Below are 22,396 nucleotides of genomic sequence, written 5' to 3'. Positions count from 1 at the left end.
GTTCTCTTAAAAATTCCTGACTAGCATATATAACTCAAAAAAAAAAGAGAAACATTTAAAACTCTTTAGAAATTACAATTCAGTTTTCTGTTTCAGCCCTATGTCTTAGATAATTGATACAGAGCAGACTTCTCTTTGCTGTTTAGTTTATAAAGCTATTTAATAAAGACACTTCTGTTAATGTGCACATTACTTACTAAAAAGGCAAGTTGAAGCTAAATTCTGATGCTTTTATGATGTGGAAAAGAACATAGTGCTTGTCAAAACTGAGTATCCCTATGTAGTAATATAGCCTACTAGGTACACAGACTCTTGAGCCAGCTTGCTTGGGTTCTAAATTTTGGTCCACAGCTTACTTTAAACTTCCTGTAAATTAATTTCCTCATCAATAAAATGTGGAAAATAATAGTACCTACCTTGCTTGGTTGTTGTGAGGACTAAATGAGTTATTGTATGCAAAGAACTTTGCAATGTGTAACATAAGGTAAATAGTTTATGCATAATGACTATTGCTATGTAGGTTGAACGAACAAAAGTAGAAAAATTTTAAGCATTTCACCAATACTTTTTGATATATTTCTATAAATAATTTTCTGGTTTTTGTTGCAGTGTTTGGGAAATGGGAAGTAATGACAGCTGGCACCTGAACTAAGTACTTTCATAGACAACACCATTCCAGAATTTCAGGATGAATGGGGATATGCCCCATGTCCCCATCACTACTCTTGCGGGGATTGCTAGTCTCACAGACCGTAAGTTTAGTTAATTTATCTAATTTACATTCTACTCTGTGACATTGATTTTTAAAGTGAAAGAGTAGTTGTTTCATAAATAACAAAATGTTTAAAGATTTTAGATTTTGAATGACAAACATTATCTTCTTTGATTTATTGGCATAAATGTGAAAGTAACAAAATTAAGTTTAGTCAACTAGTAATAGATAAGACCATAATTTCTGCTTCATCCAAAGGACCCATTAAGAAGTAGTACTGTATGTTTGTTTAAAGATCTTACATGATAAATGGATAAATGCAAAACTAAGGATCAAAGAAGATGAAACAGAGCATTAAGAAAAATTAAACTGGAGAACCATGGGTTTGCATATAGGAACTGTCACAATCTTTTAAAAAGCGTTTATGAAAACAGTAACTGAAACTGCCCTTCAAAGAATAATTCTATAGCCCAACTTAATCTGATTTCTTAGTGATGTTTATTTTGGATGTCATGTTTAGTAATCTTTTGGAGTTTGTCATAGATGGCAGGCCTATTTTACTCTCACAGTTAAGTTTAAAGAACATTGTTATTCTCTTGAGATTTACTTAGTGTAGCACAATATTTGAGGGACTCATTCCTTTGGTAAGCAACTCTAATTCTTAGTCCCTGGGTAACGGTGCAGAAAGCTACTCACAGTGTTAGTCCCTGTGCTACCTGAATATATAAAGAGAAAAAAGAGATGTAGAAAGGAAAGGAAGACGGTGAGGACTCTTCTAAGTATAGCAAGCATTATATAAGATATGGGGCTTTATTAAAGAAACTATGAGAAAATAACCTCAAGAAATGTTTTTATTTATGTTCCCCCAAATACTTTTTTCTGTTGTTATTTTCCAGCTGGTTTAAGTGGGGAGAAAATAGATAATAGCATACAGCTTTGTGGTTAGGAAACTAGCAGGGTTAGTTTATAAAATCTGAAATAACAAAAAAAAGTAGCTGGTGAGCTTGTAAGAAAGCTTTTAAAACAGACATTGCTTTTGCTTATCACTTTGTTACAGGTAAGGCATAAATTCGTATAGTATGTAGGAGTGCAGAGTCAGATATACCACCAGGAATTCCTTTTTTTTGGCCTTCCCATTGTCTCAGCTGTACCTCATTTAAAAATTTTGTCTGCCCAAACCCTACTTATTAAAGTAATAATTTGTTTCCTGTGTTTTATTAGTAGAAACCCATTATTATCCATTGTGGCTGAGCAACATGATGGTTATTCTGTATACATAATAATTAATCCAAAAACAAAGACATTTTAGTTAACTTTCTTAACTTTTAGTTTAGACAAATGGACAGATTTCATTTATGTGAAGAGACATCAAATAGCTGAATTTTAAACTACTGTAAAACATTTACATTTGTTTGCTGTTAGAATAGAATGGAGAGAGACTATTTATAACTTAAAGCAAAATTCCCTAAGATGTTTTTCTGCCTTTAGAATCCTATAGATGTTATTCTCCTGCTAAAGTTAGCTGTTTATTTTTGTATTTACTTAAGTTTTTATAAAGCACATTACTTATCTATCTGGTAAAGAGTCAGATACCATTACTTGGTTAATTTATGTCAGAATATATTGATTCTGTTAAGGTTATAAACACAAGTAATTAATATATTCTCAATTCTTATTAGCTTTTAGCTCTACCTTTTGGCTATTCATTTACTAAATTAATAAATATTTAAGACACGAGGAGTCAGCACAAATAAAAAGGAACTGAAATTTATTCTTGGAGAATAGTATAGGCTATTTTGATCTAAATGACATTTTGGGAGTTTTTCAGAGTTGTTTGAGGTTTGTTGGGGTAGAGGCAGAATGTCTTTTAATAATTCGTCACATTGATATAAATATCAACTTATTTTTAATCCTAAATATATTTCAGTACTAAAGAGATTTCTTGCTGTCACTCAATTTCTAATAATCTGATTTTATTCCACATAGTCCTGAACCAGCTGCCTCTTCCATCCCCTTTACCTGCTACAACTACAAAGAGCCTTCTCTTTAATGCACGAATAGCAGAAGAGGTGAACTGCCTTTTGGCCTGTAGGGATGATAATTTGGTTTCACAGCTTGTCCATAGCCTCAACCAAGTATCAACAGATCACATGTAAGTACAACCTAAAATGAAATGAAAAGTTTTGGTCTTACTAAAAGAATCAGTATTCCTGGCTTATTCAGAGAAATTTAAATATATAGTTTAAGTTAATCAATATCCAAATGAGAATATTGCCTTACTGTGATGAGGTATCAATGAGATACATATAAGCCATAGTTTTTTTTGGGGGGAGGGGGCTTTTTTTTTTTTTTTTTTTTTGGTTTTGGTTTTGGTTTGTTTGTTTGTTTGCCTTTTCTAGGGCTACACCTGCGACATATGGAGGTTCCCAGCCTAGGGGTCTAATCAGAACTGTAGCTGCCAGCCTATGCCAGAGCCACAGCAGCGCAAGATCTGAGCTACATCTGCGACCTACACCACAGCTCACGGCTATGCCAGATCCTTCACCCACTGAGCAAGGCCAGAGATAGAACCCGCAACCTCATGGTTCCTAGTCAGATTCATTAACCACTGAGCTATGACAGGAACTCCAGCCATAGTTATTTTGAGACAGTAGTTCTGACCCATGTAGTTCTGTGAAGATCTGTTAAATTCTTGTAATAATCTTGAGATTCATCAAGATGGATCTGTGCAGAGGTCTAAAGTTGATAATGAAGTCATCTCCCTTTTTCCTGGAGTTGCTAGAGTAATTAGATTCTTAGGCACTAGGGCCTTTACTGCTGGCTTATTTTGAAGTAGGCTTATATGCTTTTCGTCTGAAGTATAACAAGAACTCAAAGATTAACTCCAAAGGAGGCAGCTTCAAAATTTTTTATTGTACTATCTGAACATATGTGTGTATTTTCTTACAATAGACTTTAAAAATAATATAAAAATAATGTAAACTTAAATTACATAGCTTATTACAGAATTTTTACATGACTATACTTTTTAAAATTTACTTTTACTACAAAAGCAGTATATACTTATAATGCCACAACACAAAAATATATAAAAAGTTCACAGCCCACTACACATTGGTACTCATTGTCCTTCTATTTTTTTTCTAACTTAAAGAGTCATTATTTAAGGAAATGAGAATAAAGAACCATATAATAGAGAGATCTCTACATTTAGATGCAACACATACTTTAGGACCATTTTTAAAGTTGATGACTTTATATGAAATTCTAAATGTGAATGTTCTGATGAAAAAATTGAGAAAATGATTGGTTAAAATCAGAAGGAAGTATAATGTATCATTCTAGAAAATTCAACAATGTCTTAATATTATGTCAATTCTTATACCTGTATATTCTTAATCAAAAGTTTTCACCAGGGAGTTTCCATTGTGGCTCAGCGGAAACAAACTCTACTAGTTTGGGTTGGATCCCTGGCCTCGTTTAGTGGGTTGGGGATCTGGTTGCCGTGAGCTGTAGTGTAGGTCTTAAACTTGGCTCAGATCCTGCATTGCTGTGGCTGTGGTGTAGGCCGGCAGCTGTAGCTCTGATTCAGCCACTAGCCTGGGAGCTTCCATATGCTGTAGGTGTGGCCTTAAGAAGACCAAAAAAAAAAAAAAAAGTTTTCACCACATCTTTAAAGAGATAAGGGAAATAGCACATATACAGGTATAATTTATATTATGGAAAGCTGCTTTAAGATTGCCCTCAGAAATTTATTTAATCTTATCATTGGATACCATCTTTATAAATCTTTCTTATTAGATTTAATGAGGGGAACAGTGATGTAGAATATAAAATTTTATTTTATTTTATTTTGCTTTGCTTTGCTTTGCTTTTTGGGACCACACCTGCAACATATGGAGGTTCCCAGGTTAGGGGTCTAATCAGAGCTACAGCTGCCAGCCTACACCACAGCCACGGCAATGCCAGATCCTTAACCCACTGAGTGAGGCAACCTCATGGTTCCTAGTTGGATTCATTTCCGCTGTGCCACAACAGGAACTCCCTAGAATGTAGAATCTTAAATACTACCTGTATTTAGTTTTATCATTTACCTTCCATAGTTGTGAACGTAATTTGCTCCTTACTAATTACAACTGTTCTTAACTACTTGCTTGGATGTCTTTGCCTCTGATGGCTTTATTTGAGAAAAGAATAAAGGGGGGGGGAATTACATAACCTTTGAGCCTTGTCTTAACCGATGCAGCAATATAATTTTATTCAGAGGACATTCTCAAAAAGGTAGCCTCACTCATATTCAGATGTAAGGGAAAACATATATTCCAAGTCCAAATTAGCAACTTCTGGGTGTAATTATCACCTCCATCCTTCCATTACTTTGAATAGTTTAGAGTAGACACTATTTTCTACTTTAATATGAACATTTCTAAATAAACTCATAATTCCATAAAATAATGTTTTGGGTTCTTTTTTTTCTGTTTAAAATAAAATGGGAAAAAAGGTTTTGATATTTTTAATAGTTCTATTTCTTCTAGTATTAGCATTTTCACAAACCCGTGAAATTGTTAGACATGTGTGTAATTTATTTTTATACTGTAAGTATTGTTGATTTTCTGCCTCAGCCTTTTCTGAATTTAACTGGTAAATTGCTATCTAATATAGAATATAGAATTCTTAATCACTGTTTTAATTTTTTTAATTTATTTTTTCAATGCCAGAGAATTGAAAGATAACCTTGGCAGTGATGATCCAGAAGGCGACATACCAGTCTTGTTGCAGGCCGTCCTGGCAAGGAGTCCTAACGTTTTCAGGGAGAAAAGTATGCAGAACAGATATGTACAAAGTGGTGAGGTTTTAATAATTGAATTTATAGTATATTTTTTTCAGTGGGTCCCACATCAGAACTCGTTTCACATGTAATTAAATTCAGGTGTCTCCTTTAAAACCTAGCCTGTCATCTATGAATCTGTGTTGATACCTTGAATAAAGCCAAGAACAAAAATGAAACTAAGTGGATGTTAACATTTTTGCAGTTTAATAACTAAATTCCTTGGCAATTAGGCAAAGCCTAATATGTAGTTTGCTAGAGATTTCAGAATGTATTAGTTTAGTCAGTGAAAGGGCTTTAGGAATTTTTTTTTTTAATCTTAGAATTGATATGAAAGAAGTCTTTTCATTAATTAAATAATGAAAGTATCTGCAGAGCTTTTCAACACAAAGTAAATGTATAAATAATTTTGCCAGGTATTAGTTTTAGTACTGATAGTGATTATATTCATGGTTGTATAGAACACTGCTGGTGTCTTAGCAATAGAAAAAATAGGCATTAAGGGAAGTTCTGTTTATAATAAGCATAAGAAAAATAAAATTATGATATCCAACACAGATATGATTTTTATGTAGTCAAGTAGAACTTATAAGTTAGGAGCATTGTTCTGGTCTGACTGAAGCTTACTGAATTTAGCAAGCCCTAGTACTTGCTTCATTCTCAAGATTAAAATAGAAAGGAGTAGTTTAGACAAGTCAGGAAGGTCCAACTTATTTAATTAATTACTTACTATTATTGATTACTTGTATCCAAGAATATTGCCACACTTATTGATAGTACCTCTATGAAACTCACCATTCCATGTCTTAGTTTTGTTTTTATATATTCATGTGTGAATTGTGTTTTTGAAGCAATTGCGTGGTTACTATTCATTCCCCAAAGTGAATCCAGGGAAATTCCTTTGCTCAACTCACCTTTTAGCTAATGAGAGGCAGGTATGCAGGGCAAGACTTTATCTTAATCAGAATAAGCTAGGTTGCAGTAGTAGGAGACAAATAGGAATGGTAAAAGGAAAACTAGAATTATACATACTCTGGAAGAGTGTTGGAATGAAAGAAAATATGGAGACGTCATTGATTGGAAGAAAGACTATAGGCATACCTCTTTTTATTGCACTTTGCTTTTACACTGCTTCTCAGATATCAGCTTTTGTACACATTTAATGTGGCACATTAAATTTTGTATACATTTAATGCTGTACGTCGGCAAGTCCGTCATTACCATTTTTCCAATAGCAGTTGCATACTTCATGTCTCTATGTCACATTTTATTATTAATTGCAGTATTACAAACTTTTCATTATTATTCTTGTTATAATGATCTCTAATCAGTGATTTTTGAAGCTGCTATTATAATTGTTTGAGGGCACCACTAAACAAACCCATGTAAGACAGTGAACTAATTGATAAATTATGTTCTGGCAGTTCCCCTGTCTTCAGCCTCCCTATTTCCTGAGATACAACCATATTGAAATGAAGCCAGTTAATACCTCTACAATGACCTCTTCAGTGTTCTCGTGAAAGGAAGAGTCACATGTCTTTCATTTTAATCAAAAGCTAGAAATGCTTAAGCTTAGTGAGTAAGACATGTCAAAAGCCAAGATAACCTAAAAGCTAGTTGTCTTGTCTCAAACAGCCAAGTTAGGAAAGGAAAAATTCTTGAAGGAAATGAAAAGTGCTACCCCAGTAAATACTTGAATGATAAGAAAGCAAAACAGCCTTATTTGCTGATATGGAGAAAGTTTTAGTGGTCCAGATAGAAGATCAAACGAGCCAGAACAACCTCTTAAGCCAAAGCCTAATCCAGAGCAAGGCCCTAACTCTCTTCAGTACTGTGAAGGCTGAGAGAGGTGGGGAAGCTGCAGAAGAAAAGATTGAAGCTAGCAGAGGCTGGTTCATGAGGCTTAGTTGTCTCCATAATGCAAGATGAAGCAGCAAGTGCTAATGTAGAAGCTGCAGCAAGTTGTCTAGAAGATCTGACTAAAATAATTAATGACAGTGGCTATGCTAAACAAAAACTTTCAGTAGACAAAACAGACTTCTATTGGAAGAAGATGCCATCTAGAACTTTCCTAGGTACAGAGAAGTCAATACCTGGCTTCAAAGTTTCAAAAAACAGGTTGGCTGTCTTGCTTGGAGCTAATGCAGATGATGCATTTAAGTGGCAGCCAGTGCTCATTGATCATTCTGAAAATCCTCGGGCCCTAAAGAGTTATGCTAAATCAACACTGCCTGTGTTCTATAAATGGAACAACAAATCTGAATGATTAGCACATTGGTTTACAACATGTTTTACGGAATATTTTAAGCCCACTGCTCAGAAAAAAATACTCCTTTCAGTATATTGCTGCTCATTGATAATGCATCTGGTCACTGAAGAGCCCTGATAAGTGATGTACAATAAAATTATTATTATTATTATTAACTTTTTTAGGGCAGTACCTGCAGCATATGGAGGTTACCAGGCTAGAGATCGAATCGGAACTACAGCTGCCAGCCTATGTCACAGCCACAGCAGTGCAATATCCGAGCCGCATTTGCAGCTTGCACCACGGCTCACAGCAACACCGAATCCCCAACCCACTGAGCAAAGACAGGGATTGAACCCATATCCTTATGGATACTAGTCAGATTCATTTCCACTGCACTACTTTGAGAACTCCTAAATTAATGTTGTTTTCATGCTTGCTAACTCAGCATCCATTCTGCAGCCCATGGATCAAGGAATCATTTCGACTTTTGAGTCTATTTAGGAAATACACTTTCTTAAGCCTGTAGCTGCCATAGATAGTGTTGGGGTTCTTTTTGGGTTTGGTTTGGTTTTGTTGGGGTTTGGTTTTGTTTTTTGTTTTTGTTTTTTTCTGTTGTTGTTTTTGGTCTTTTTAGGGCTGTATTTGCTGCATATGGAGGTTCCCAGGCTAGGGATTGAATTGGAGCTGTAGCTGCCAGTCTATACCACAGCTACAGCAGGATGCAAGCCACATCTGCAACCTACACCATAGCTCGCAGCAATGCCAAATCTCCAACTCATTGAGCATGGCCAGGGATCAAACCCATATCCTCATGGATATTAGTTGGGTTTGTTATCACTGAACCATGACGGGAACTCCTGATAGTGATTTTTCTGATGGATCTGGACAAAGTATGTTGAAAAAACCTTCTGGAAATGATTCGCCATTCTAGATGCCATTATGAACATTCATGATTCATGGGAAGATGTCAAAATATCAGCATTAACAAGAGTTTGGCAGAAGTTGATTCCAATTCTCATAGATGATTTGGGAGGGGTTCAAGACATCAATGAAAGAAGTTAGAATTAGCAAGAGAACTGGAATTAGAAGTGGAGGAGCCTGAAGATATGACTGAATTACTGCAATCTCATGATAAAATTTGAATAGATAAGGAGTTGCTTCTTGTGGATGAATAAAGAAAGTTGTTTCTTGAGGTAGGATCTACTCGTGGTTAAAATGCTGTGAAGAGTGCTAAAATGACAGCAAAGGATTCAGAATATTATGTAAATTACTTGATAAAGTAGCAGCAAGGTTTGAGAGAATTCAGTCAGTTTTGAAAGAAGTTCTACTGTGAATCAAATGCTATCAAACAGCATAGCCTGCTACAGAGGTATCGTTCATGAAAAAGTCAATCAGCACACCAGATATCATTGCCAATGCAACCAACTTCATTGTTACTTTAAGAAATTGCCATAACCACCCCAACCTTCAGCAACCATCATTCTGATCAGTTAGCAGCCACCAACATTGAGGCAAGACCCTTGACTAGCAAAGAGATTACAACCTCACTGAAGGCTCAAGTGATGGTTAGCATTTTTTAGCATTTAAGTATTTTTAAATTAAGGTATATACATTGGGTTTTCAGACATAATGCTATTGCGGCACTTAATAGACTACAGTATATTATAAACATAACTCTTTATGTGCACTGGGAAACCACAAAAAAAATTCGCTTAACTTCCTTTATTGCAGTATTTGGTTTATTGTGGTGGTCTGGAACTGAATGTGCAATATCTCCAAGGTGTGCCTGTAATCAGATAAGAGCATTAAGTATATGATAATGTGAGATATAAGATTGAATAAAGGAAGTCTTCCAAGGCTATTTATACTGTATTTTTGTGACATATCCCTAATAAGAAACTTTTGAATATTCACTTCTGTCACATAATTTGTTTTATACTATTTATGCTTATTTTTAGTCTCATTTATAAAAACATAAACTAGTATAGGAATTGATTTATTGCATGATATTTTTTCTAAGCATTTTCCTGATGATATTTGGCTTTAAATTTTTTAAAGGTGATTTTTGATTGCTAAATGTAAATGTGAGTCACACATATGGAGAAAATTTAATAATATGCAAATCACTTGATCCATAGTTTTTTGGGGACTTTGAGAGAATCAGAAAGGACTGTTAGAACTTCATTTGTCCCCTTTACTTGTAAAGCCATTGCTTCCAAACTAGTAATTCCAGCTTGTCATAGTGATAATTGTTAATTTAGGGGAAAAATATTTTTTAACTCCCATCTTATGGAGTCTTGCCCCTTTCTCTCTCCTCTAAAAAAATTAGCAATAGTAGCTATAGTAATTAAATTATTAAGCCATAGAATATACGATTTAGAGCTGAATTTGAGTTGGGAGAGAAAAATTATAAATTGAAATTTTGACTACGTATAAAAGAACATACACTGTTAAATTAGTGGTTGACTTTGAGATGATTTTTGAGCTCTTATCTCATTCAACCATTGTCTCAGAGCTAGAATCCTTTCTGTAGTTCCTGGAAAGTGAACAGGTAGCTTCTGTTTGAATATTTCTGATGAAAGGCACTTTTCATACCAGCAGCAGGAAATGAAATTTGGGAAAGTAATGTGATGCTTGAAGCTCCGCAAAACATTGACTATACATATCATAAGAAAAAGGTCAGAGTTAATCAGAGATAATCATAATTGTCTTTGATTTTAGATGGGCTAAATAACTGAATTTGTCTGCGTATCCTGTAAAACAAAATGCCATTTATGTACAGTTGAAGGAACAGTGTCTAATTTGAAAAGAAATGTGAGAATCTGAAAGCTATCCTCACACATTCATTCATTAATAAAATATTCATTTAATCTCTATGACAAAGATTTATTGTGGAAGAAAGAATAGGAACATTTTGTTTTGTGTTAAAAGACTTTCAAATGATAATTTTAATACCTCAGACTTTGGACCCCTGAATAAAGTACTTTTTAAACTATAGATCTGAATCACAATGAAATAAATAGTCTTGTGAAATTAAGGGTAGCAAATGTGTGTAATAAAGTATTCCATGTAATAGAAAAAAAATCCAAAGGCCTATTGTAGACAGAAGTGTGTGGTATTTGGTAAGGGGTTAGATAAATTTCCTTCAGAAAGTTCTCTTCAATTCTAAGACTAAATGATAGGACAGTAACTAAACAAGTAAAAATTTTTAAAAGTAATTAAATCTCTTCTTCTGGTCCTGGATTAGTTATATGCTAAAAGAATCATTTGGCAAATTGATTATACTTGAACTTTGTATTTTCCATATTTTGCTCTTCAAAATGAGGGTGTTGGTCAAAAAGAAAAGAACGAAGAATTTCTGAGGGTTCATGGGAAATGATTGATTTAAATCATTTAAAGAATGCTTTACTATTAGAGGAAAATAACATGTTTACCATTTTTGTGTGTTGTGTAGGAATGATGATGTCTCAGTATAAACTTTCTCAGAATTCCATGCACAGTAGTCCTGCATCTTCCAATTATCAGCAAACCACTATCTCACATAGTCCCTCCAGGTAATATATTAAGTATTGTTTTCTCTGGTGAACATGCTTGGAAATAGTGTATACATAAATTTACATAATGGTGAAATACATATGGTTAAAAAGTTGAAGTGTTTAGCCTTAAATAGTAACCCGCATGAATATTTGCCTTAAAATGTTATATGTAGAAATGTTCTTATATACTAATTGAAATATATATCTTAGTAACTTAATTTCATGTAAAAAGAAGGATGTGTTGAGAGTTTCCATTGTATGCAGTAGAAACGAACCCTACTAGCCTCCATGAGGATGGGGGTTCAATCCTTGGCCTTGCTCAGTAGGTTAAGGATCTGGCATTGCCACGAGCTGTGGTGTAAGTCGCAGATGGAACTCTGATCCTGTGTTGCTATGGCTGTGGCATAGGCTGGCAGCTGTAGCTCCAATTTGATCCCTAGCCTGGGAACTTCCATATGCCTTAGGTGGGGCCCTAAAAAAAAGAAGAAGAAAGAAAGGATGTGTTAAAAACAAGTGTGTTTGAGATCAATAAGAAACTTCAGGAGTAGAATTTAGGGAGCATGTAAAATAAATGAATTAGTCCAGTTTTTACAAACTGCTTTAGTGTAACACTTAGATTACAAAGTATGAATGACTTTTGTATGTTATCTTTTTCAGAATTTTTCTGTTTTCATAAATTTTATTTAACATAAATTAAAGTTTGGGGAATTTTATGACAGTAAAATGTCAGGGAATATCATATTTATCCCATTTCCTGATATTCTTTGGATTTTGGATTTTAGCCGGTTTGTGCCACCACAGACAAGCTCTGGGAACAGATTTATGCCACAACAAAATAGCCCAGTGCCTAGCCCATATGCCCCACAAAGCCCTGCAGGATACATGCCATATTCCCATCCTTCAAGTTATACAACACATCCACAGATGCAGCAAGGTAAGAAAGTTGGTTGTTTATTTATAAGAAATGCCTGTGGTTCCAAGAAAATTAATTTTTTTCTTTTATAAATTTTAAAATATACATACTATACTGTATACTTTTTTGTCAGTAAACATTTCTTTTAAGATATGACATATTAAAAACACATTTATTATTTGGAAATTCATTATTTGGGAAGTAAAAAGATCAGTGTAACTTGGCTGTTTGGATTAGTTTATTGTACAACTGAGTGTCTCTAGTTATGAAATTAGAAACCACTTTATTTAATTGGGCTTCTTACAGTAGCACTAAGTCAAAGATGAATTACATTTTAATTAGTAAATTATACATAGTGTAAAAATTTTAATATGAAGTAGATATTGTACAAGTTAGAGGAAAATTAATCTTAGATATAATTTTTTTCTGGAATTAGATTATTAGTTTTCACTTGAAGTCAATTGTTAATAATATGTCTTTTAAAGATCATATTGCCTTGGGGTATATATTATGGCTACTGAGTAATTTATTTACTAGTATAAATTTACTTGTACTTTTTTGGAGAAATTTTGAAAAGTACAAAAGATAATATAACAAACATCTATGTTTCTGTCCCCCATAATTAACAGCAAATTTTTTAACACAGTCAGTCATTAGTTCCTATTTGTATTCTTGGTTTTATATTATGTATGGAGTCTAAACATCCTTTACTTATAAACTTTTTATCTTATAAACTTTTAACCTAGTATCCTCTGTTTAAACAGCCAACTTCTGGTCTCCCAAAGCTAGATAATGAGATACTAGATTGAGTCTGTTTCATGTTGTAATTCAAGGGAAAACATGGAGGCAAATCACACATTTGGAATAAACACCTCCAAAATTATAGAATTTTAGTGTGAGAACTGAACAGAAGTATGCATGTGTATAGGCTCTTGATACTTGTGAAATATTAGTATTCAAGAGTTGGAGTTCCCATCGTGGCGCAGTGGTTAACGAATCCAACTAGGAACCATGAGGTTGCGGGTTCGGTCCCTGCCCTTGCTCAGTGGGTTAACGATCTGGCGTTGCCATGAGCTGTGGCTCAGATCCCGGGTTGCTGTGGCTCTGGCGTAGGCCGGAGGCTTCGGCTCCGATTGGACCCCTAGCCTGGGAACCTCCATATGCCACGGGAGCAGCCCAATAGCAAAAAGACAAAAAAAAAAGTTATGAGGAACATTTTAAATGTAATTAATAAGAGGAAAAATGTTGAAAGGATGTATTTGTATCGTAGGGAAAAGTCCACATACACATAAATATGTGTAGGAAAAAACATACGTTTTTACTCTAAATACTATTATTTTATAACAAGATAAACCCTGCTTTTTCAAAAGAATAAGTGGAAGTCACAGAATCAAAAGAAAAATGTAGTTGAGGGCCTCTTTAGTAATGAGTCATTTCTTGGAAATTCTCAGATACTTGAGTGATCAAAAATAATACTCAGGTAGTAATTAGCCCCACACAGATATTAAGTTATTATGAATAAGAAAATTTAATGTGGTAAGGAAGAAATGGATAAGTAAATGGGACAGAATGTGTTCCAGATATAAGACAAATGTTTGTGGGAATTTAGAGTTTGCAAAAGGTAGCATTTAAAAATACTTTTTAACTGTCAAAAAGTTGTAAGAATAGCGCAGTAAACCACTTCCCCAAGAATTGTCCTGTCTCTATGCCCTTAAATACATCTGCTAAGAAGTCATTTCCAGTTCTCCTTTCTAAACACCAAGTATAATAATTTACCCATACCAAAATTAAGAACATTTAGGTGTTATCATCTGATGTCCAGTTTAATTCAGTTTTCACAGTTTCCCCAAAGATGCCTTTCATAATCTTTTTTCCCCCATTTATGATTTAATCTAGTTTCTCACATGTTGCATTTGTTTTTTAACATCTGTTCTGGCTCTTTTAACCTAAAAGCAGTCCCTTAGCCTTTCACCATGACAGTAATTTTTGGTTTTTTAGAGGAGTCTATGCTACTTCAGTTGTAGAATATTCTATTATCTAGACTTCCCTGTTTCCTTATTGTGTTGTTTAATGTGCTTGTACATTTTCTGTGTTTCCTACCAACTGGATGTAATCTTTAAAGGCTTTATTTTTTTCAAGAGTACTAAATAAGTAATGTACACTTCAAATTGATCACATCAGAAGGCATATAATGGCAAGTGAATTCATTATTAGTGATATCTAGGTGGTGATGTAAACACTTCATGTATTCATTGTAAAAATACATAGTTTTTCCTTTGGAATTAGAAGGAATCTGTCAGGTGATGCTTTGAGGTCTGTTTCATATTAATCTTTACCCTGAAGTGTTTAGCATGCAATAATGATTTTTATTTTATCAGTTTTTACACTGGTCACTGGAAAATGGTGATTTTCCAGTTCTGTCATTCTGAAGACAGTATTTTGAATCACTATGCAATGAATTGTTTATTAAATCACGTTGGATTGGTTGGCGAGGCATTTTGAAATTTTTAGTTGGATTCCTACATCATCTAGCGCAAAAATGTTCTCAATGGCTGGACTATATGTTTATGTGTATTTTAAGTCATAAAATTAAAAGAAGACGACATAGGGTGAATTGTCAGTAATCTTAGGGTCGAGAAAGACCTTATTTCTAAGCAGGCCTGGATTCTAGAAGTGGGGAAAAAACGTTAATTATAAATTTATGTGTAAGAGGAGAGAACAAATAAGGACAAATAAATTTAGAGAAAGAAACATTTTCAGAATTTATTACAAAGTATTAATTTTAAATATATCAAGATTGGAGTATCCTTGTGGGTTAAAGATTTGGTGTTGTTACACATTGGCTCCAGTTGCTACTGTGGTGTGGCTTCAGCCCCTGGCCTGAGAACTTCGACTTGCTGTGGGCATGGCCAAAAAAATAAATAAATAAAAATATGAAGTAAACAGACAGTTTACTGAGAGAAAAGCAGATTGGATACAGAAAGGTTTAATATATATATGTGAAAATATGGTTAACCTGGCTCACAATTAAAGAGTGCAGATCAAACTGAAATAAAATTTTATGTCTGTCAGATTAGTGAACATTTTATAGTGTACAAGGAAATTTGAACTTCATACAGTCTTCATAGAAATATAAATTTTAAAGAGCAGTTTGACAGTATCTATTTCAATTTAAAATGCAAATACCTCCCTCAGTTGTTCAAAATCTTTCTCCCTGATAAGTAGAAGAGGGACACACTTAGATAGTTTTATCTTAAGTTCTACCAAGCATTCATGGAAAAGATATTCTAATTTTATACGGATTAAAGACATTTGAAAAAAATGAAACTATAAAACTTTTGAAGGAAAATATTGGAGAGTATTTTTTTATTTTGTATTAAGGAGGGAACCTGAATGTCCAAGACACATGCTTGGCTTCACTATTAATTTAGGAAATTCAAATTAAAGTGGCAATCAGAGACATTTCCCATCTTCAGATTGAAAAAAAGTCATTCACAAGGATATAAATCAGTAAGGACACTTATAGATACAGTAGAGTACAAATGGACCTAAATAATTTGGAAAGCTGTTTTTTAATATTTAGTAAGGTTTAAAAACAGGACTGTCCAGCAGTTTCACTCCTAGACACATTCATTTTAAAAAGTCATGTACAAGAATACAAATTACAGCATTTTTTTAACTCAGTGAATTTTATTACATTTATAGGTGTATAGCAATCATCACAACCCAGACAGCATTGTTTTTTATAGCAAAAATTTTGAAGTAGTCTATGCCACTAACGTAAGGATGGAGAAATTATGTACATTTTACAGCAGAATATATATATGTAATTATTTAAAATAAATTAATTTAAAATGACATATGTAAAAATGGATACATTTCAACATGGTATTGAATTAAAAGCATGTTATAGGAGTTCCTGTAATGAACCTGACTAGTATCCATGAGGACTAGGGTTCGATCCCTGGCCTCCTTCAGTGGGTTAAGGATCTGGTATTGCCGTGAGCAGTGCTATAGGTCAGAGATGCAGCTCTGATCCCCTGTTGCTCTGGCTATGGTGTAGTATGGCAACTACAGCTCCAATTCGACCCCTAACCTGGGAGGTTCCATATGCCGTGGGTGTAGCCCTAAAAAGACCAAAAAAAAAAGGGGCAAGTTATAGAAGGAAATTATATATATGTACCATTTATACGAAGTTATAATATGCAAAACTGTGCTATGTGTTATTTAGGGATATATTTGTTGATACCAAATGTATAAAGATATTCATAGGTAGAGTGGACTCTAAATCCAATATAGTGATTACTTTTAGAGAATAAGGGAAAGGAAATAGAGGAGTATGCAGATAGGTGGAGAGCTTCAACCTTATCTAATGTCTTGTTTTCAAAAATCAATCTGAATGATATGTGGCACAATGTTAAGGTTTGTTCAAGCTCTGGATAATCAGCACATTATGTTACTCTCTATAATTTCTGTATGTTAAAATATTATTTGTGAATTATTATTGTCTTCTAAGAATTTTAACAGTTTATTTTTATAAAGCTTTTTAAAAAAATTCTTATTAATTTCAGCATCGGTATCAAGTCCCATTGTTGCAGGTGGTTTGAGAAACCTACATGATAATAAAGTTTCTGGTTCGTTGTCTGGCAATTCTGCTAATCATCATGCTGATAATCCTAGACATGGCTCAAGTGACGACTACCTACACATGGTGCACAGGCTAAGTAGTGACGTATGTAATGTATTAGTTATCATTAAGGTAATAAAATAGTTGTCTCATAACCTAGTATCTATATTCTAACAATTTAAAGGATGCCTACCATTTATCGAGGATTATACTAGGTCTGAGAATCTAGCTATGAATAGTATGGTTTCTATACCCACAGAGCTTAATCTAGAGCAAGGTTGGTAAACTGGCCAGTAAACATACACAAACTAAGACTGACTTTCATATTGGTAAAGAGTTTAAGAGAACATCAACAGTAAAGAACATTATGTAACAGAAACTGTATATGACCCATAAAGCCTAAAATGTGTATTATCTGTCCCTTTACAGAAAAAGTTTACCAACCTCTGGTCTAAAGGTCCTTAGTGAAATATACTTCATTTTAAAATATTTAAAATATTTTAAAATATTTGCTCACATAAAAATGTTCTCTTAAATAATGAGCCTTTATTTCTTAGTACTTATTTTTTTCTAAGACTTGTATGAAACTTTTTTTCCCTGAAATTTAATGGTGCTTTAATACTATTGAAATATTCCACATACTGGAAGTTTGTCTTATTATTGGCTTGGTGGTATTATCATTTAAGTTACATTTACCTAAGTTTAACGAAGATGACATTGGACTCTGCCTTCAAGACATTTATGTTTACAGCCCAGTAGGATGTTCAGAGCTCCTTTTGTACAAAATAGCATACAAAAATGGAGCATACTAGTAATAACCAGTTTTTTTATTCATTGCCATGCTTAGGCTGTTGATTCTTTTGGATACAATTTCAATTCTTCTAAGATATACCATGAAGAAAACAGGAAAGTGCAGAAGAATTATGCTTTTGAAATACCAACACTTTACCTGTCAGTAATTTATGTCTTTTATTGGTTCTCTTAAAGATTTCTATAAAGCCTCTTCTGTCATTCAAGCTGTGTTATATTCTGTTTCTAGGATGGAGATTCTTCAACAATGAGGAATGCTGCATCTTTTCCCTTGAGGTCTCCACAGCCAGTGTGTTCCCCTGCTGGAAGTGATGGAACTCCAAAAGGTATTGAAGTAATTTTAGTTTCCTTCAGTGTTTCATATTTCATGTTGAGTAAAGAACCCAAACTTGGAGTTCCCGTCATGGCTCAGCAGTAACGAATCCTGCTAGTATCCATGAGGATGCCGGTTCAATCCCTGGCCTTGCTCAGTGGGTTACGGGTCTGGCATTGGCCATGAGCTGTGGTGCAGGTCACAGATGCGGCTCAGATCCCGTGTTGCTGTGGCTGTGGTGGAGGCCAGCACCTGTAGCTATGATTAGACACCTAGCCTGGGAACTTCTATATGCAGCAGGTGCAGCCCTAAAAAAAAAAAAATAGAAATGAAAGAACCCAAACTTAGTAATGCAGTTACCAAAAGTTACTCTCTATTGTTTTTCACTTGTCGTAGAAAAAAATAACCTGTACTTATTCAATGTTTTCAGATATATACAGTATCATTCTTACTGATAATCCAATGGTCTCTTCAAATTGCCTCCTTTTTAATCTTTCTTAAATATTTGAAATTATTGATCAGCTTTCCCTAAACTTCATCCCTCCTAAACTTATTTCATATTAAATCTCCTAAAATCTTCCATTGCACTTTTTTCTTGACTATTTTACTCAGTTTTGGTAGTGGCATTAATTATTACTGTTCACTTTTGTGAATAGGACTTCCAAATTAATGTCTTTTATCAAAGTCTCCAGTCCTGTCTCTAAAGTTATAATGTTTTATTTCCAGATAAAACTTCCTCATATCTAGCTGGTATTTCAAATTCATGTTCCGAATTGTTTTCATTGTTCATCTTGCCATTACTGTTTCTCTTAATGCTATTCCAATCCTGAATTGTCCTAAAGTCTTCTCTTACTTCTTGGTCATTTATCAAGATCTGTCCTGTTCTGTGTTAATTATTTCACTAAATCTCTCTCCTTCCCCGCCCCCTTTTTGGCTATACCTGCAGCATACAGGTATCCCTGGCCAGGTATCAAACCCAAGCCACTGCAATGACAATGCCAGACCCTTAACTCACTATGCCACAAAAGAACTCCTAAGTCTCTTAAATCTACTTTCATTCCTTCTTATTAAAATCCTATCAATTCTTCAAGTTCAAAGTTAAATGGATGATCTTCTATGGATTCTCCCCTTATCTCCCCAAGCCATTAGTTTATATATATATTTTAATAACTTGGACTGTCTTACAGTATGTTGTTTTCCTTCGAATTCCCAAAGAACCTTCCCTGATGTGGTCTTCTGTGTATAATAGAGTCACAAAATGGTGAATTTATGTCTCGATTGGAGCTATTTTTTAAAATAGTTAAAAATTAAAGTCTGATAATTTGAATCACCAGAGCTTGTTCAAAGAGAATGTTGTATCCACTTTGAAGAGTTAGCTTTTAATTAATTGCAACATAGCTGATAATAAATTTTATCTATCCATGAGAATTTCTAATTATGCCCATCTGAACAATGGGCTGGTCTGCCTCTTGTTGTAAAGATTTTTTTTCATAGATTTTGTTCCAGTTGTTTGGTCAGAGATATTCTTCATGAAATGGAAGTTGACCTTTTATGAGCCATTCTAATTCAATAATTAGAATTATGAGCCATTCTAATTCTATAATTCTATGAATTTTCAGAGATTAAAAATACGGGGCTTCTGAAAGAGAGAACAACTTCCATAGTAACTCTGTAGTTTAGGTGTCAAAGTTAGGTACATATCTCACAAGTATTATCCATGTGGGAAATATTCAGACTGGCAGAGAAGAGTAACAGTGGATAGCTGTTTGATCTAAATAACCAGCCCATTTTCGATCTTACTTTTGAGGATGGCTGGCTGGCTGGCTGGATAACTTTAGATATAAAGAGAAGAAACTTTACAACAAGTAACCTCATGAACACATTACTCATCATCAGCTGCTTCTTCTGTTCGTGAGGTTGTTTTCCAACTGATTTTGAAGGTTGAATGCATCTTCAGTTAATCTGATTTAATTTTTAGATAAATTGTTGGAATTTATAATTTGTTCTAAAATATATACAGTTTGTCACATAAATTTTAAATACGGCAGCAATATGATGTATTACAATTCAAACATTAGATAAATCTGGGTTTAAATTTTTGGTTTGCTAGCTATATAATATTGGGAAATTTTCTTAACTGTAGTGGTGGTAATATTTGTCAAATAAGTTAAATGAATTGATGTATGTAGCACTTTGTAGAAGTTCTGACACAAAGTAAATGAACCCAAAATGCTAGTTTGATTTCTTTTTTATTTTGCTTTGCTTTGTTTGTTTTGGGTTTTTTTTTTTTTGAGTAGTTTCATTTCTTTTTAATGTCCCATATAAGTGCCATCTAAAAATACTATCTATGATAGAAATTCAAACTAAAATTTATAGTAAATTGCTGCAATAGCATCTTTATCATACTTAATCCAATAGATGTATTCTCTAAAAACTTTTATTTTTATATATCACACTTTAAATTTATTAACGCTGCTAATTAAAAGTACAGATTTATATATCATGGAAAAACCACTTATGTATTGATGTATTTAAACACTTCAAGACAAGTCTAGGTTTAAATTCTTTCTATAAAGCATTTTTAGCTTAACTGATTTTTTTATAATTTCCTATGGGTTTTTAAACTTTATAGTCTAATTGACAAGAAATGTATATATGTATATATTATTCAGATACAATTATACTTTTATTTCTGAAGTATATCAATGCTGTATATATATACTTTTATTTCTGAAGTATATCAATGAAGAAGTTTCCCGTTTGATTAGCTTATTTTTAGCACTTCCTTATAGTGTTTGTTAGCTTAATGGGATTTAGGTTAAAATATTTTATTGAGCCTGAAAATTTGCTAGACTTGATATTTTCTAATAGAAGCATTAGCAAGCTGAAGAGAGTATGCGAATGTTATTAAGTAGAGGGAGAAAGTGAAGACCCCGTAAAGGTGTAGAACGATACTTTACCAGTTTCTGAAGTAAGTGAAGACTCTGATCATTATAATTTTTCCCACTTTCTTTTTCTTATACTAGTAAGTATTCTTCTGAGTGTAGTGTCTATGATTAATTTTTTTTGTAATTTGGCAGACTTGCTCTTACTTTAAACACTCCAGTTTTCATAGATAATAAGTAAAAGAATAGAGATCATCATACCCCAAATATTTGTGTTACATCTTTAGAAACGATGAATGAACTCATGCTCTTTTCAAGCTAAATATTAATATTTTTTAGGCACAAAAATAGAAACAATACTGGTCTGAAAGATGGAGTATTCATACTTCAATTCAAGCCTGGATGATCTACCAGCAAGCTTTTTAAAAGATCATGGGGGACACGTCTTCAGGCTTTCTTTTCGTATTTTGTAAAGAAGTAGCTGGGATAATATAATTTAATGTTTTCCCTAGCAGTACTATATTGCCACTTATTTAATATGTCTATCACAGTGTATAAAAATGTGAAACTAGCACAACTGTTCATTCCTATTGAATTGTTTTCCTAGGATCAAGACCACCTTTAATTCTACAGTCTCAGTCTCTACCTTGTTCATCACCTCGAGATGTTCCACCAGACATCTTGTTAGATTCTCCAGAAAGAAAACAAAAGAAGCAAAAGAAAATGAAATTAGGCAAGGATGAAAAAGACCAGAGTGAGAAAGCTGCAATGTATGATATCATTAGCTCTCCATCCAAGGACTCAACTAAACTTACGTTAAGACTTTCTCGTGTAAGGTCTTCAGATATGGACCAGCAAGAGGATATGCTTTCTGGTATGGAAAATAGCAATGTTTCAGAAAATGATATTCCTTTTAATGTGCAGTACCCAGGACAGACTTCAAAAACACCCATTACTCCACAGGATGTAAACCGCCCACTAAATGCTGCACAGTGTTTATCGCAGCAAGAACAAACAGCATTCCTTCCAGCAAATCAAGTGCCTGTTTTACAACAGAACACTTCAGTTGCTACGAAACAGCCCCAGACTTCTGTGGTACAGAACCAGCAACAGGTATCACAACAGGGACCTATATATGATGAAGTGGAATTGGATGCATTGGCTGAAATTGAGCGAATAGAGAGAGAATCAGCTATTGAAAGGGAGCGTTTTTCAAAAGAAGTTCAAGATAAAGGTAAAATAGTCTTATTACTACTACTTCATACTCTGGGCAAATATGTAACTATAATTTCAAAAATGTTTTTTAAAATTACTCTTTTTTTCTTTTTATATTTCTTAATTTTTTATGCTTCTCCTCATAAATGTTTTTATTACTCCTTATGTTTTTATTACTAATGGCTCATTCCTCAGAAGTTAAATTCTTAAATTTTTTATCTAAAGCAACTAAGATTGATAATTCTATATAACAGATCTGTCGCCTTTACATACCAAGTGATTTTTATCTCTGTTTGTCTACTAAAA

At 33.7% G+C, this 22,396-nt stretch overlaps 1 protein-coding gene across 4 annotated transcripts in view; it reads left to right on the top strand.

The window, feature by feature from the left end:
* NIPBL (NIPBL cohesin loading factor) overlaps positions 1-22,396 on the top strand; it is a 212,951-nt gene that overhangs the window by 93,993 nt on the left and 96,562 nt on the right. For 3 of the 4 annotated variants that reach the window (XM_047766921.1, XM_047766939.1, XM_047766931.1), the window contains exons 2-9: positions 610-752; positions 2,699-2,864; positions 5,431-5,558; positions 11,246-11,345; positions 12,110-12,261; positions 16,812-16,972; positions 17,907-18,003; positions 21,483-22,109. In XM_047766921.1, the coding sequence (XP_047622877.1) occupies positions 689-752; positions 2,699-2,864; positions 5,431-5,558; positions 11,246-11,345; positions 12,110-12,261; positions 16,812-16,972; positions 17,907-18,003; positions 21,483-22,109 (1,495 nt within the window). In that variant the 5' untranslated portion in view covers positions 610-688. Of the gene's footprint in view, positions 1-609; positions 753-2,698; positions 2,865-5,430; positions 5,559-11,245; positions 11,346-12,109; positions 12,262-16,811; positions 16,973-17,744; positions 17,819-17,906; positions 18,004-21,482; positions 22,110-22,396 lie in introns of those variants that run through there. The other variant, XM_047766949.1, reaches the window with a different exon arrangement.

The sequence above is a fragment of the Phacochoerus africanus genome, chromosome 1, assembly GCF_016906955.1.
Source record: "Phacochoerus africanus isolate WHEZ1 chromosome 1, ROS_Pafr_v1, whole genome shotgun sequence".
Lineage (NCBI taxonomy): Eukaryota > Metazoa > Chordata > Mammalia > Artiodactyla > Suidae > Phacochoerus > Phacochoerus africanus.
The sequence above is the reverse complement of the archived record's forward strand: the minus strand, read 5'-3'. Positions and strand labels throughout refer to the sequence as shown.